The sequence below is a fragment of the Aquila chrysaetos genome, chromosome 4 (assembly GCF_900496995.4).
Source record: "Aquila chrysaetos chrysaetos chromosome 4, bAquChr1.4, whole genome shotgun sequence".
Taxonomy (NCBI): domain Eukaryota; kingdom Metazoa; phylum Chordata; class Aves; order Accipitriformes; family Accipitridae; genus Aquila; species Aquila chrysaetos.
This window is the reverse complement of record NC_044007.1, coordinates 1704580-1717569: the sequence shown is the minus strand read 5'-3', so window position 1 is coordinate 1717569 and position 12990 is coordinate 1704580. Positions and strand designations below refer to the sequence as shown.

Below are 12990 nucleotides of genomic sequence, written 5' to 3'. Positions count from 1 at the left end.
GGGCTGAAGCTGGGCATCACGTCTGCAGCCCAGGTGCTGCCCTGGCTTCACACCCCTTTCTGCTCCTCTTCCCAAACAGGCGGACAAGAAGGCAGCGGCGATGTCCTCGGGCAGCGGGATGCTGAAGAGCAACAAGGAGAACAGCCGAAAGAGCCTGATGAACAGCAAGAGCGCCAGCACGCTGCTCGTCTGGAGCAAGAAGAGCAAGCGGAGCAAGAAGAGCACCTACGGCATCCCCTTCACTGCGGTGGGAGACAATGAGGCTATGTACTGAAGGAGCTGCCGGGCTAGGTCATGTCCCGTGAGCTCTGGGGCAGGCTGCCTGTGAATCCTTGCAAGCACCAGTGGCCTGTCTGGGCTGTACTGGTGTCAGTGCCGCAAGGAACCCCCCGCCCCGGGGACGTGCCGCTGGTCGGATCCTCTCCGAAGAGGCGAGCGATGCACAGTGCCGGACTCCTCCATCCCCAAACACCTACGTTAAACGATCCTCAGCTAAACAATATGGGGAAACATTGATTTATTCTTAATTTTTAGATTTTTTTTTTTTTTTTTTTTTTTTTCTCTCTTAAGGGGTCGGGGGGAGCTGTGCTTCAGTGTAAAGCAGGGACTGGTTTGTATCTTCTGCTCAGTGCGAGGAGCAGCCATACCAAGCCCCAGCTATTAAAGCAAAAGCTGTAACCTTCTTTAGCATCTCCTAGGCTTTCTCTGCAAGGTAGAAGATGGCACCACTGCCACTGCTCGCCAAGAGCTGCTGGCAGAGCCCAGTTGTTCAGCAGCTCTAGCTGGAGGTCATCTTCGACTCCCCTTTTTCGGGAGAGGGGATAGCGTGGGCATTGATGACTCGTGGTGACTCTGTCATGGGGTCCAACGGAGACCTGCCCAGGCAGCACTGGGCTGTGCATTTCTGCCGCGGTACCAGTTAGGGATGTCCCAGTGAAATGAGTTGAAGTTAGGATGGGTTTGACTATTTTTTTTTTTTAGTGCTTTTGGGGTTTTTTTTAATGGACACCCAGGTTGGCCCAGCAAATATAGCCCAGCTGCACAGCCTGCTTCTTTGGAAGAAAAGGGAAAGACTTGACATGCATTTGTTGTCTCGCTTTTTTTAATCAGTAGAGGTGGATTGCCCTAAATATGTGAGTAGATTAATAGCTAAGAGCCTTGTATTTTTCTTGGTATGAGATTAAAATTCCAGGAAGATAGCTCCTCCAGATTATTAAACTACTAAATTTGTGCTAGTATTGGATCTTGCACACGTTGCTAATACCCTAACACTGTGCTGTCAGCATTCGTACCGGAGCTGGGCTGATGGATACATGCATCTTGGTAATTGTACTGGAAATGCTGGGAGACTCCGAATACGCGCTTAGATATATTGGCAAAATTTTCTCAATCCCATTTCTTCCTTGTGCATTATTTTTCTGAAGGCTAAAGAGCTGTCTGGTCTTCAGTGCTTGGATGATCTTGGTAGGTATAAAATACCCTTCAGAGTTGCAATTGTATTTTTGTACTTTTTAAGTCGTGACAAATTTGTAGCAGTAGTTTAAAGAAGTGAATGTGCACTGGCAGTGGGATATCGTCGTGAGAGCATCCCCCCAGGGTTGTACCATGGCTTCTTTCTTCTAGGTGGCTGAATGCTCACGTGCCAAGCTTTTGGCCCCGGTTTTATCTAAGGAGAACTAAAGGAGGGCTTCTAGCTCTGTGTTATTGACCGAGAGGCTGCTCCATAGACTGAGACATCATCAAACTGGATTACAGATCCGGCTGCCACCATGAGGCCATCTGGTGCAGTCAGATTTTCTACATAATCTTGCCAGCTGCTTGGCGCGGGAGTGGTAAGGAAGGGGGTAGGTTCACAGAAAAGGCCACCTTGCCGTTAAAGCATCCCGGCAGCATCTTCCCCCGATCCTAAACGTGTTGCCAACACGGACGTCTCCGAGCTGGAGATGTATTTATTTAGAAGAAGCGTGCACAAGTGGCGAGCCTGCGCATCGCGTTGCCACCCGCATCACCCAACTCCTCCGTTGGCATTGGCGGAGGGGTTGCGTTTTGTGCGAGTTGGGTAATTTCCCTAATACCGGTGGTTTTGGTTTTGTTTGTTTTTTAATTTGTACATGGACTCTCACCTTTTATGGATTAAAAAGCACTGATTCAAAAACACTTCGTAACGTGCATCCCTGTTGCGAATTACAGATGGACTGGGTGCACCAGCCATGGGGCAGGGCGGGGGGGAACAAGCCCTGGCTGGGCTTCCAAATGGGTCAGTTTTGGGTCATTTTTACATAAATCTGGAGCCACTGAGGTTGGAAGAGATCGTTTGGTTCTAGTACATCCTAATCCAAGACAAACCAAGCTCCTAAGCATCCAGATCGGTCCAACAGCACTTGGTGAGCCATCGTCTCCATCTCCAGCACGGTGTAATGGGAGCTGGTGGCTTTGTCACATGAGTTATTTCATGGAAGTAATGCAAGAGGTGGGGAGTGGGACTCAGGTTGGATCTCTTGGGGGTTTTTCTTCTGGCAAAAAAAGGAAAACATTCAAGAAAGTCATTTGCTTCACACTACATGTTTTATTCTGCTGTTTCTGTGTTTCCAAGGGGGTTTCCCACAAGGGTTTCCAAACCCCTTGTTTTTAGAAGACCACATCGATGGGAACAAAGGCATCGCTTGTGTTGGACGATCTCATTGGTAGCTGGTAAACAGCAAAGCCTTGACATAGGACCCCCCCCCGCCTCTATTTTCCCTTGGGGGCCTGTGTTTCCCTCTACCCCATCTCCCTGCCATCCTGGGAGGATGACCAAGCCCATGGCTGTGGGGCTGGACCATGGGTCCTGGCAGCCAGACAAGTCCCTCACTCGGGGGGTACGCACCCCAGCGCACCTCACAGGAGGTTAAAAGGACAGAGTGACTGCTCTTCAGAGACACAGAGGGGGGTTTAAACCCCCTTAGATGGGAATGAACCAGGGTCAGTGCTTTCAACGTTGGGTTAATACATAAAAGCATAGTGGGAAGCTGCTTTTTCTCCTGTCTACCAAGCCAGGGTTAAAATGGAGTCTAACTTTTTTTGACATATTTTTGTAATTTAAGGTGTTTCCCCTTTCATCAGACCTCCTGTACCCAGCATCAACCTCAGAGCCCTGCCAAGTCTTTTAAGCCACCCACACTAAGTTGTTCTGCTGCAGTAGATCCCTTTCCCACCTACGTTCAGTGGATGTGGGAAACTCGTGACTCCATAGCCGGGATCGCCTCCCCCTCCGATGACATATTGTCAGATGAGATGTGTGCTCCATCAGCAAGAGTCTGGTGCTCCCTCCCTCTTTGCTGAGAGGCTATGGAGCTGGATCTCTACATGCTTGTCTTCTCCATCTGGACCAGGAGGCGAAGAGGTCCTGCAGGATCCCGGTGGTGGTGGGCCAACGTGGGTAGAAAGCAAAAGAACCATCGCAAAAATAGCTTTACAGTAACCAAGAGACTTGAAGTCTCTCCAAGCTCTGTTCCTGCAGAGAGGAGCTGCAAGTGGGCTCAGGAGCTGAGGCCATGTGCAATGCTCCTTGGTCTGGGCACCCTGGGTTGGGACCAGTTAATGCAGCTCTTGTGGGCGTCTTATGACCAGAGAGGGGATGCAAAGAGGGTTTGGGATTTTATTTTTTTATCCCTTGTTGATTTCTAGGGCCCTTGAGACAAAAAAAACGGTGGTGCCCACCATCCTAGAAACCCCATCAGGGAGAGCCCAGCAAACCCACAGGGGTTCAGACATGTTTCCTGCCTTTGAGGTTGAATTTTCCTCCTCTCAGAGCTTCATACTCGATAATAAAAATCTCCCAGCCCGTATATCAGCCCTTCCAACATGGTGGGAAGGTGTTTTGATTTTCCCCTCCATTAAGTACACAACGGCTCTCTTAATAGAAGAGGAGAAGGTACCTGCGGTGTCAGGAGCTGCGGCCATGTGCCTGCCTCCTCGCTTCACGGCTTGTTGGCACCATAACCCATCAGGGCTTTTCTGGAGCTGTCACTGGCTACAAATTAATGTTCCTGCTTGTCCCTGGGAGCAACAGAAGGAAATCAGCTACTGGGTTGATGGCCCCCAGCCCAGGCGTGGTTTGGTGCTGGGACACTGCACCCGTGCAAGGTTCTCTCACTGCTCGCTACACTGAATTTGCAATTTGTTAGCGGGATCAGACCCTTCAGCAGCACCTGGTGGTGCTTTCAAACAGCCCTGGGCCAGGAGCGGATCAGCAGGGTTGATTTGGGTGAAGGATGGGGCAGAGCAGGCATTCTCCTGCTCCCAAGAAGAAGGAGAAGGATGCTGTACCTGCTTGGTCCCTTGTCCGGTGCTCACTCCATCCCATGGAAGGTGTCATCCTCAGCCCCGCATCCCACCTTAGCCTTCCCGAGCACCCGTGTGCTGGGTGCTGAGCAGGGTGCTTACAGCCACCCTCCTTTCCAGCCTGAGCCCACTGGAGGGCAGCAGCACCCTGTCCAATACACCCCTTCTTCGTAGCACTGGCACCCTAAATCTGCCCAGTCAGGCTGGCACCCTTCGGCTCATGCTGCCACCCAAGGGTGAGTTGAGGTGTCCCTGGGGTGCTTTGGGGACCAGCACATTGCAAAGCATGGCATAAAAAGTAGTTTTAAACCAAGTGTCCTAAGCGTGCAAGAAATAAAGCCAAGAGTTGCAGTGCAGCATCCTCTGGGGTAGAGCACCCCGAGCTCATAGCAAGCTCCAGCCACCCTATAAAGGAAGGGGTAAAATTTTGCTGGGAGCACTGGAAGCATCCATCGTGGCCCTCAGGTCCCACCCTGGGGCTGCAGTGGGGGGCTTGCTTCCCTAGGCTGATCCTAAAAAAAGCTTTGCCAAGGTGCTCTCTGAGATTTGCAAGGTCCCCTCTTGGCCCTGGCTCCCCAGCAGCTTGGAGGTGCTAAAGCTTTCCTGCGTGGCCTTGCACGGCAGCAAACAACGCTGGGAGGCTCATCAGACCTGAGGCCACAAGAGAGGGGCTGTGCCGGAGGGGTGTGAAGCCACCAGGGCAGCAGAACCAGGTGGGTCAAGGCTGGGCTTCAGGTCAAGGCACTGGGGGCCGCAGGGGAGAGACCAGTAGATTCAGGAGCTGGTGGAGATGCAAGCTGGCAGCGTTGCACTAGAGGGCAGACTCAGTACGTGCTTAATCCTGCTCCCCCTAGTCCAGCCAGCACAGGGTGGGATGGTGCTGGAATCCCGAATTGTCACATACCCCCACGCATGTCACTCCATGCACATGACTCTGTGCGAACCCATCTACGTGCTAACACCCAAGTCAGCTCTTGCTCTAGCAATTGTCTTGATGCTGCTTGACAGCAAGTCTTCTTGCGTCTTCCCAGTGGTCAAAGTGCTCCTAGGAGAGGACAGAAGGCAAGCTGCCACGAGCCGGGACCTGCCAGGTCCATTCCTCAGGGCCCATCATCCTCAGTTGCTTCCTACCAGGGACAAAAGTGGTGGCTGGTGATACTCTGTGTGGTCCCTGGGGAATGTTCAACCACCTTCCCATACACAGGAGCAAGGGTCTCCTGTGTGGGAGCAGGTCAGACCTGGCCCAGGATTGACCTGGTCTGGCAGCAGGGCAGGGATGGAGAGGGGACCGCCTTTGATCCCTTGTGCCCTATTTTCTGTGGGACATGAGTGTTTCTGAAGGGTCTGCGCTCTGTAGTCCAAAAGAGGATGGGGGAGGATGCTGGTCCTCTACTGGATTCATCCCTAGAACTTGTCCTGAAGCTGTATGGGTCACCCTTTCTAAGCTAGTAGCTTTTGCACAGCTCCCCCCCCCCCCCCTTTCCTTATTTTAATCTGCAAAATTTTTACCCTAGGCAGAGTACAAAGCTGCCCCACTTTGGGATTTGCATCCCCGTATGAGGAGCTGCCTCTGCCCATCTCTTTGCAATAGCAGCAACAAGAGACGGGCAAGTTTCCACTGCGGCACAAACTCCACTGGCAAAGGATGCTGAGGCTGGACCAGAGATGTGGGGCTTTCACGGGCTGCAGGATGCACTGGGAGAACAGTCTGGGTCTACACCAAGCGATGAGGGCAAGAGGGCCATGCTGTGGGGCAAGGAGATCACGCTGTGATGAAGGAACGTCATGTTACGGAGCAAGGTAGACATGCTACAGGGCAATGAGGGTCATGCTATGGGGCAAGATAGACATGCTACAGGGCAAGAGGGACATGCTATGGGGCAATGGGGGTCATGTGGTGGGGAAAGGGGGCTTTCAGGGTCCTGGTACTCAGTAGAGATCCCTCATGGCTTGGAGCAAGCCTAGCTGATGTGACCTTGGTCTGCATGGCTGGATGCAGCAGCCAGACCAGGCAGGGATGTGCCGTTGCATTGAGCCAAGCCAGCAGCCTGCGTGACCCTCTGGGATCTGGGGGTCCTGCTCAACTCCTGGGGACCAGGGGCAAATAAACCCTGCAGTATGTGGAGGGGCCCTTTGCTGCACCACCCGGGGGCAATAAATGCAAAGCAGTGCTGTGGGGTGCATCTCCCTGCTCTGCCTCTTCCCCCTTTCTCTCCTGCCATGGAGCGACTCCTGCCGTGTCCCTAGATTCTTCCAACAAAGTCATCCTATTTTTTTTTCCCATCTCCGGAGCAGTCCTCCTCTTTTTCCCTGCACTCACGAAGGGCCTCCTTCACCAGGGCCCAGTCTTTAATGGGAAGGACAGAACTGAGCCGTTCGGAAATGGCTCCTGAATCTTTAATAAAGCAAACATTGCCTGGGCCATAAACATATGATGACAGCAACAGAGGCTCTCAAGCTTATTGCCTGGCCGCTAGTTCTTTACTTAACTCTGCCATAATGGCTTTAATAGCCCGGGAGGGAGCTGAGGTGAAAGTCCTATTAAAAAATGTATTTCCGAATTTAATTGAGGCTCCATCTGTGGGGAAAGACAGAGGAGAGGTCGCTCCACAAGAGAGCTATGAAAAAAAAAGAGCTCTTTCCACCTCCTCCTGCTCCTGCCCTGCCTAGGTAGTGCCCAGCAGCAAATCGCACCCCAGCCGGTGGCCCTGGGGACATGGGACCTTCAGAGTGTTCTCTCCCTGGGGGAGACCTGGGACTGTCCCTTACATGAAAGGGGGAACCCCCATTTGTGATGCATCTCCTCTGGCTTTGCAAGGCTGTCCCCTTTACAATCAAGCCAGGAAAAGCGGCTATGGTCCACAAAGTCCATCAGCAAGTGCAGCACTGCCATCCATACCGGGCAGTATTGTCTGCCCGCACTCTGCGGTGGCCTTGCCACAGGTATGGTCTGGACGATCAATCTGACTGTCTCCCCACTCGTCCAACCTGCATGTGGCCCTCCGGTGACCCATCAGTCTGTCCAGCTATTCCCATAGGTTCCTGGACACCTGGTCCTATACACATCCACATCGGCATCATCAGTCCATTTGCTTCAGCCCCATCGATATCCATTCATCCATCCATCCATCCATCCGTCCCTCTATTCATTCACTTCTATCAGTCTATCCATCCACCTATCCACCTACCTTTTTATCCATCTATCTATCCTTCCATCTACCTATCCATCAGTCAGCCTATCCAGCTATCTATCTCTCCATCCATCTATCTACCAGTCCATCTAGCCACCTATCTACTAATCCATCTATCCATCTACCTACCTATCAGTCTATCTATCCATATATCTATCCACCTCTATCCTTCCATTGATCCATCTGTCCATCCATCTATTTCTCCATCTATCCTGTCACCCAGCACTGAACTTTTCTCCATCCAGGGAAGCTTTGTACATTGAGACCTTTGCAGCCCTTTAAAGAAGGGATGAGCCCAACACTCCAGACTGGGAGACATGCCTGCATCCTGTATCACCATTATTTGGGGCTAGACACCCTGAATTAGGGTTATTTCTCCCCAGAAAAGTGTCTGTTGGAAGAAGGATGAATAAGGGGACAAACAGACAAGAAGGTAGATGGATGGCAGATAGGAAAAGGAGGAACAAAAGAGGAAACAGTTGGGATCAGACTGGGAGACAATGCCAGCGTGCGGGCTTGCCAACAGCCACTAATTAGTGATGAAGAAGAGGGGTCGGGAGAGAAGGAATTCAGTCCTTCCTCCACCCCCTTCCTGCATCCCCTCCTGGCGAGCATCACCCTGAGTCAGCAGATCTGCCGAGGTCACGCCACTCGCTCTATTAATTGGATTAATAAAGATGTACGTCATTGAGGTAATTACCTGCTAATTGGGGATGACAAGGTTGTCAGGGTTTGTCCCTTGAAGGGACAATTTCCCGTCCCTGGCCCTCCCCTTTCCCAACACGCCCCGAGTCAATCTCATTAATTAAAAATCAGAGAGTCCGTAACCTTGCGCTGCAAATCCCTGGGGAAATTGCTGCCTCCAGAGCCGTGTGGCAGGGCAGGGTGGTGGCATCTGCCACCTCCGGCCACCAGCTCAGCTGGGGAGCATGGTCCAGGCTTCCAGCAAGACCCAGGGAGCAAGCTGGCAGGGTCTCAAAGGTCCCTTCTGCCTCTTCCGCATCCCTCATTAACCCCTTGACGATGCTGCAAGGTGCCAAGAGGAGACACACAGATGCTGCAAACAGGGGTCAACGAATACATTGATGTGCAGCACCTCTCATGCCATAACATCCGAGAACATAAGGTCCTCAACTTTTTTGAAAGAAAACCAAACTGCACCATTACCCTCCATAACATGCAGGTAACTTTCAGGCAAGAAAATGCTCATTGGAAATGTTTTGTTAAAAAAAAGTTTCCCCGAGGAAAGATCTCAGCCTGATGATATCTCAGTGATGAAAAATTTCCATTCTGCCAAAACTTTCCCTGCCCTTTCCCTGGAGCAAGTCCCTACTGTCAGCTGCAGGCTGTGAATTGTCTCTGCCTCTTCCTCAACTCCTGCCGTAGTCGGGATGTCCAACGTACGTCCAAGCCCGTTCCCCAGCACAGCCAGGATGCCCCAGGGCAGCCCGGTGCTGAGCCCTGCACAGCTGGATGCTGAATCCTGCAAGCTGCATGCTGTGCCCTGATGCTCTGCACAGCTGGATGCTGCACAGCTGGATGCTGAGCTGTGCTAGGCTGGGGACGTATCCTACACAGGGATGAGGAGCCTTGCGCAGCCGGATATGACTCTGGCACAGCTGGATGCGAGCTCTGCACATCTGGATGTTGTGAGGCCTGAGTCTGAGCTGTGCACGGGCTGATGCTGCGTTCTTACACAGGCATGAGGAGCCTGGCACAGCTGGATAGCGAATCCAGCACATCTGGATGCTGCGCTCTGCACATCTGGATGCTGCTCGGCCTGGTGCTGATCTTTGCGTGGGCTGGTGCTCAGTCCCACACAGGCATGAGGAGCCTGGCACAGCTGGCTAGTGAATCCAGCACAGCTGGATGCTGCGCTCTGCACAGCTGGATGCTGCTCGGCCTGGTGCTGATCTTTGCGTGGGCTGGTGCTCAGTCCCACACAGGCATGACGAGGCTGGCACAGCTGGCTAGTGAATCCAGCACAGCTGGCTAGTGAATCCGGCACAGCTGGATGCTGCGCTTTGCATGGGGATCCGGAGCCTGGCACAGCTGGATTCCAAACCCAGCCCAGCTGAACCCTGAGCCCCGCTCCTCTGGATGCTGCACAGCCTGGGAGGGAGTCAGGTGCAACGAGTTTGCGCGGTCTCAACACGGCTGCAGCCTTGAAGTGCTGAGATTTGGGGATCGGATAACGAACCCCGGTTTAACGGCGAGGCCGGGGAGGGGGCTGTTCCCGCAGCGGGAGCACAGCAATAAAAAAGGCCGAGGGGCTTCGCGGGGAATGAGTCCTGCCAAAATGAACATGACTGCCGCAGCTTTTGTTTTCACTGGTAACAAGGCAACAAAATTAGCACCAGAGGGAAAGTGATAGCTGCACCAAGGCTATAGTGGGGTGTGAGCAAAACCAGTGAGTCACTGCCTGGCAAAGCTCAAAAATTAATAGCAGGTGGTGGGACTGGGAGGGTTGGGGGGTTCAGTGCCTGTCCCCACAGTGGGAACAGCCGGTTGGGCTGGGAGGGTTCCTCTGAGCTCTGTCAAAAACAGGGAGGAGGGTTACGTGGCTTGCAAGGACGCAGGACTGGGGGGGGGGGAATTTGCTCAGGCTCAGTTCAGCCCTGCATGAAAATTTGGCTTTTCCCATGTCTAGTTGGCTTGCCCCTCCAGGCAGGGTCCCCAAATCTCCTGTGCTGTTGCTTCCTTGGAGCAGTCTGCTCTACAGAGAGGGGAAACTGAGGCACGTGGGGGTCAGTTGGCTGGGTTTGGTCTGCTGCTGCCCCTTATCTTCTCTAATCGCCAGGCTGAGGGGTGGGAGGTGGCCTTTCCTCAGCTGCTTATGTGATATAGCCAAATCATTTAATCCTTGCTGAGCTGAAATCAGCCTCCTTACCCAGGCCTCGTATTGTGGAGAACACAGATATATTAAAGTACATATTAAATCGCTTGAACGGCCATTAAAAATTGCCATACATGTCTAATGCTACTAAGCTAATGTTTCTACAGAGACTTGAACTTCTTAATTACCCAATTTGGGCCGTGTTTACTTTCTACTGACTTTTTTTTTGGTCTTTTATTTAAATCAGACTGAAGCCAACATGATTATTTCTGTGATCTAAGAGAAAACTGTAGCTGGAGGTGGCATCTTCACTGTGGCCTTTTCTCTTCCATATTCACAGTGAAAGGCTGCAGGTGTTGTGCCGTGCTGATGTTATCTATCTATCTCCACCAAAACTCAACAAAAAGGGATGGGAAAGGAGGCTGGGAAAGTAGGAAAGTCAACAAGCTGAATTTCTATCCTGCTGCCAGGACAGGTATAACAGATGATGCATCGGAGGATTTGAAAGAAGGTTTTTTGATCCCCCCACCAAGGATCTGGCCGTTCAAAGGGGACTGGGCTCTCCTTTCTGTGTTTCCCTCCACAGAAAGGCGGCAAACAATGAAAACATGATTAGAGCGAAGAGATTAGCACAGGCTCAGGAAGCCTTCGAGCAAAGGCTCATCCCCAAAGGATGCACCAGCGTGCCCTGGCAAAAAGGCAAATAGTGAAGAACCAGCAGCGTTGTTTTCCCCAAATCCCTCTGGGGACAGAGGATGAGGAGGCCCGAGGGATGTCACAGGGCCCATAATGGCCCCGGTCTCTGCTTTTTAAGCCAAAAGCTGCATTTTGAGAGCTCTGGTGTAAGTAGGGCAGGAGATGCCGAGCCGAGGCCAGTGGGTGCAGAAGGAGAGTGATTACCCGAGCGATAAATCAGCAGCACAGGCCTGATGATATAATAATGGCGATATGATGTCATCTCAATCCTACCCATTGATTTTTTTTTCTTTTTTTTTTTTTTTTTTTTTTTTTTTTTTTTTTTTTTTTTTTCCCTCTCGGTGAACTGGCTTTTCCCATCCATTACCCTGCCCAAGCCCACGCCAATGCTGCTGCTGCGGCTCTTTATATCCAGAACTATTGATTGAACCCCACCACCGTGCTACGGTGGCAAAGAGCAATGCTCGCGTGCGTGCAGCACCCTGGGGGTCCCCTCACCAGGGACACCCTTGCTGGGGCACCAGGGTGCTCCTTGTGAGCCGTGAGGGCAGCCCGGTTGGTCTCTTAAACCTCACCCGCAAGGAACAGGAGAGTCTTTGCTCACAGCTGGGCTGGGACTTTGTGCAATTCTTGGTCCATGAGCTGTAATCTTCCTTTTGTCCTGCCCTTGCTTTTCCTTACCTTCTGCTGTTGCAGGTGAGAAAGAAACAGGTCCCAGCCCTGGCAGGCAGCATCTGAATGCACGTCTAGGGTGAGAGGAGATGGGAAAAGGATTCAGCTTGGCTGAAACCAATGGAAGTGCATCAGCGCATCGCTTTGGTGGAGGCATTTGTGATATCCTTAAGCCCTGGCTGGGGGTTTGGGCATCCACGATTTAGAAGGGTCTGACTTATTTCATGTTTCTCCTGGCTGTGGTTGCAGGTTTCAATCCTGCTGTCAATCCTCCCCATCCCTTTGAGTGAACAGCCCCATCCGAATCCAGGGCAACGTCCACACTGCACTGACATCCATAGCTGCTGCCCCATGCCATGAGGACAACCCAAGACCAGGCTTGGCTGGAGCCCCACCACCTTCCCCATCACCTTGCAGCATCCTCCCAGGGATGTTTTGTCCCTGTCCCAGCATCCAGGCTTCAGCAGGAAAAGTACCAGGCAAGACGATTCCTCCAGAGCAGACGGGTTTCCATCGGAAATGCAAGGACAAGCATTAATCCTCAGGCTCCGCGAAGTCCGGCTCTGCAAAGCACGAGCATGAGCTCAAGACAGAGAGCAGCTCCCCAGCATGATCCCCGACCCACCGCCTACCCCTGGCCCCACCGTCCCTCTCCACCACCCCACAGTCTGTCTTCCCACCCCTCTGCCAGCTTCAGGGCTGCTCCCCCCAACTTGGATCAGGCTCTCCGAGGAGACAAGACCCATCACACAACTGGGGTGGTACCCGGTAGAGTTTCAAGTGAAAAATCTGGAATTAAAAATATGGATGTGAAGATGCTTTCTGGCTGGTTTGCAAGCACTGAAACCACATGCCAAGCCCTGAGAAGCTTATGGGGTGAACGCCACCAGGATATCCCTGCACTCCTGGACCCCAGTTCCTCCTGGACCCCAATTCCTCCTGTCCCCATCCCCATCCCCAAGATTTCTGAGCCTCGAGGAAAGGCTGTGGATACCAAGCTCACCTGGGGAACTGAAAAGTGGTGAGCAAGGAGCAGCTGATGGATCGGCCGAGCTGCTGCCAGCAATTTCATGCAGGGTAAATCCATTTATCACCCCGGCATGAGGAGGGGAGCCACCGGCAGCACGAGCCGCCAGCAGATGAGCACATCTGTCACCGGCAGGCGGGGGGGAAATCCAGGGCCTCCCCTGTACTAGAAAACCCTGGGCAATATCCTGATTCCCAGGGAGAGACAACTGTTTGGGGGACGGAGCTGCAGCGAGGGCTCGTAGG

General features: G+C 52.5%; 1 protein-coding gene across 7 annotated transcripts in view; it reads left to right on the top strand.

The window, feature by feature from the left end:
- The window catches only part of RHPN1 (rhophilin Rho GTPase binding protein 1), a 31725-nt gene extending 29568 nt beyond the window's left edge, over positions 1-2157 (top strand). For all 7 annotated transcript variants that reach the window (XM_030012237.2, XM_030012238.2, XM_030012239.2 and 4 more), the window contains exon 15: positions 80-2157. In XM_030012237.2, the coding sequence (XP_029868097.1) occupies positions 80-274 (195 nt within the window). In that variant the 3' untranslated portion in view covers positions 275-2157. The remainder of the gene's footprint in view (positions 1-79) is intronic.
- The last annotated feature ends 10833 nt before the right edge of the window (positions 2158-12990 follow it).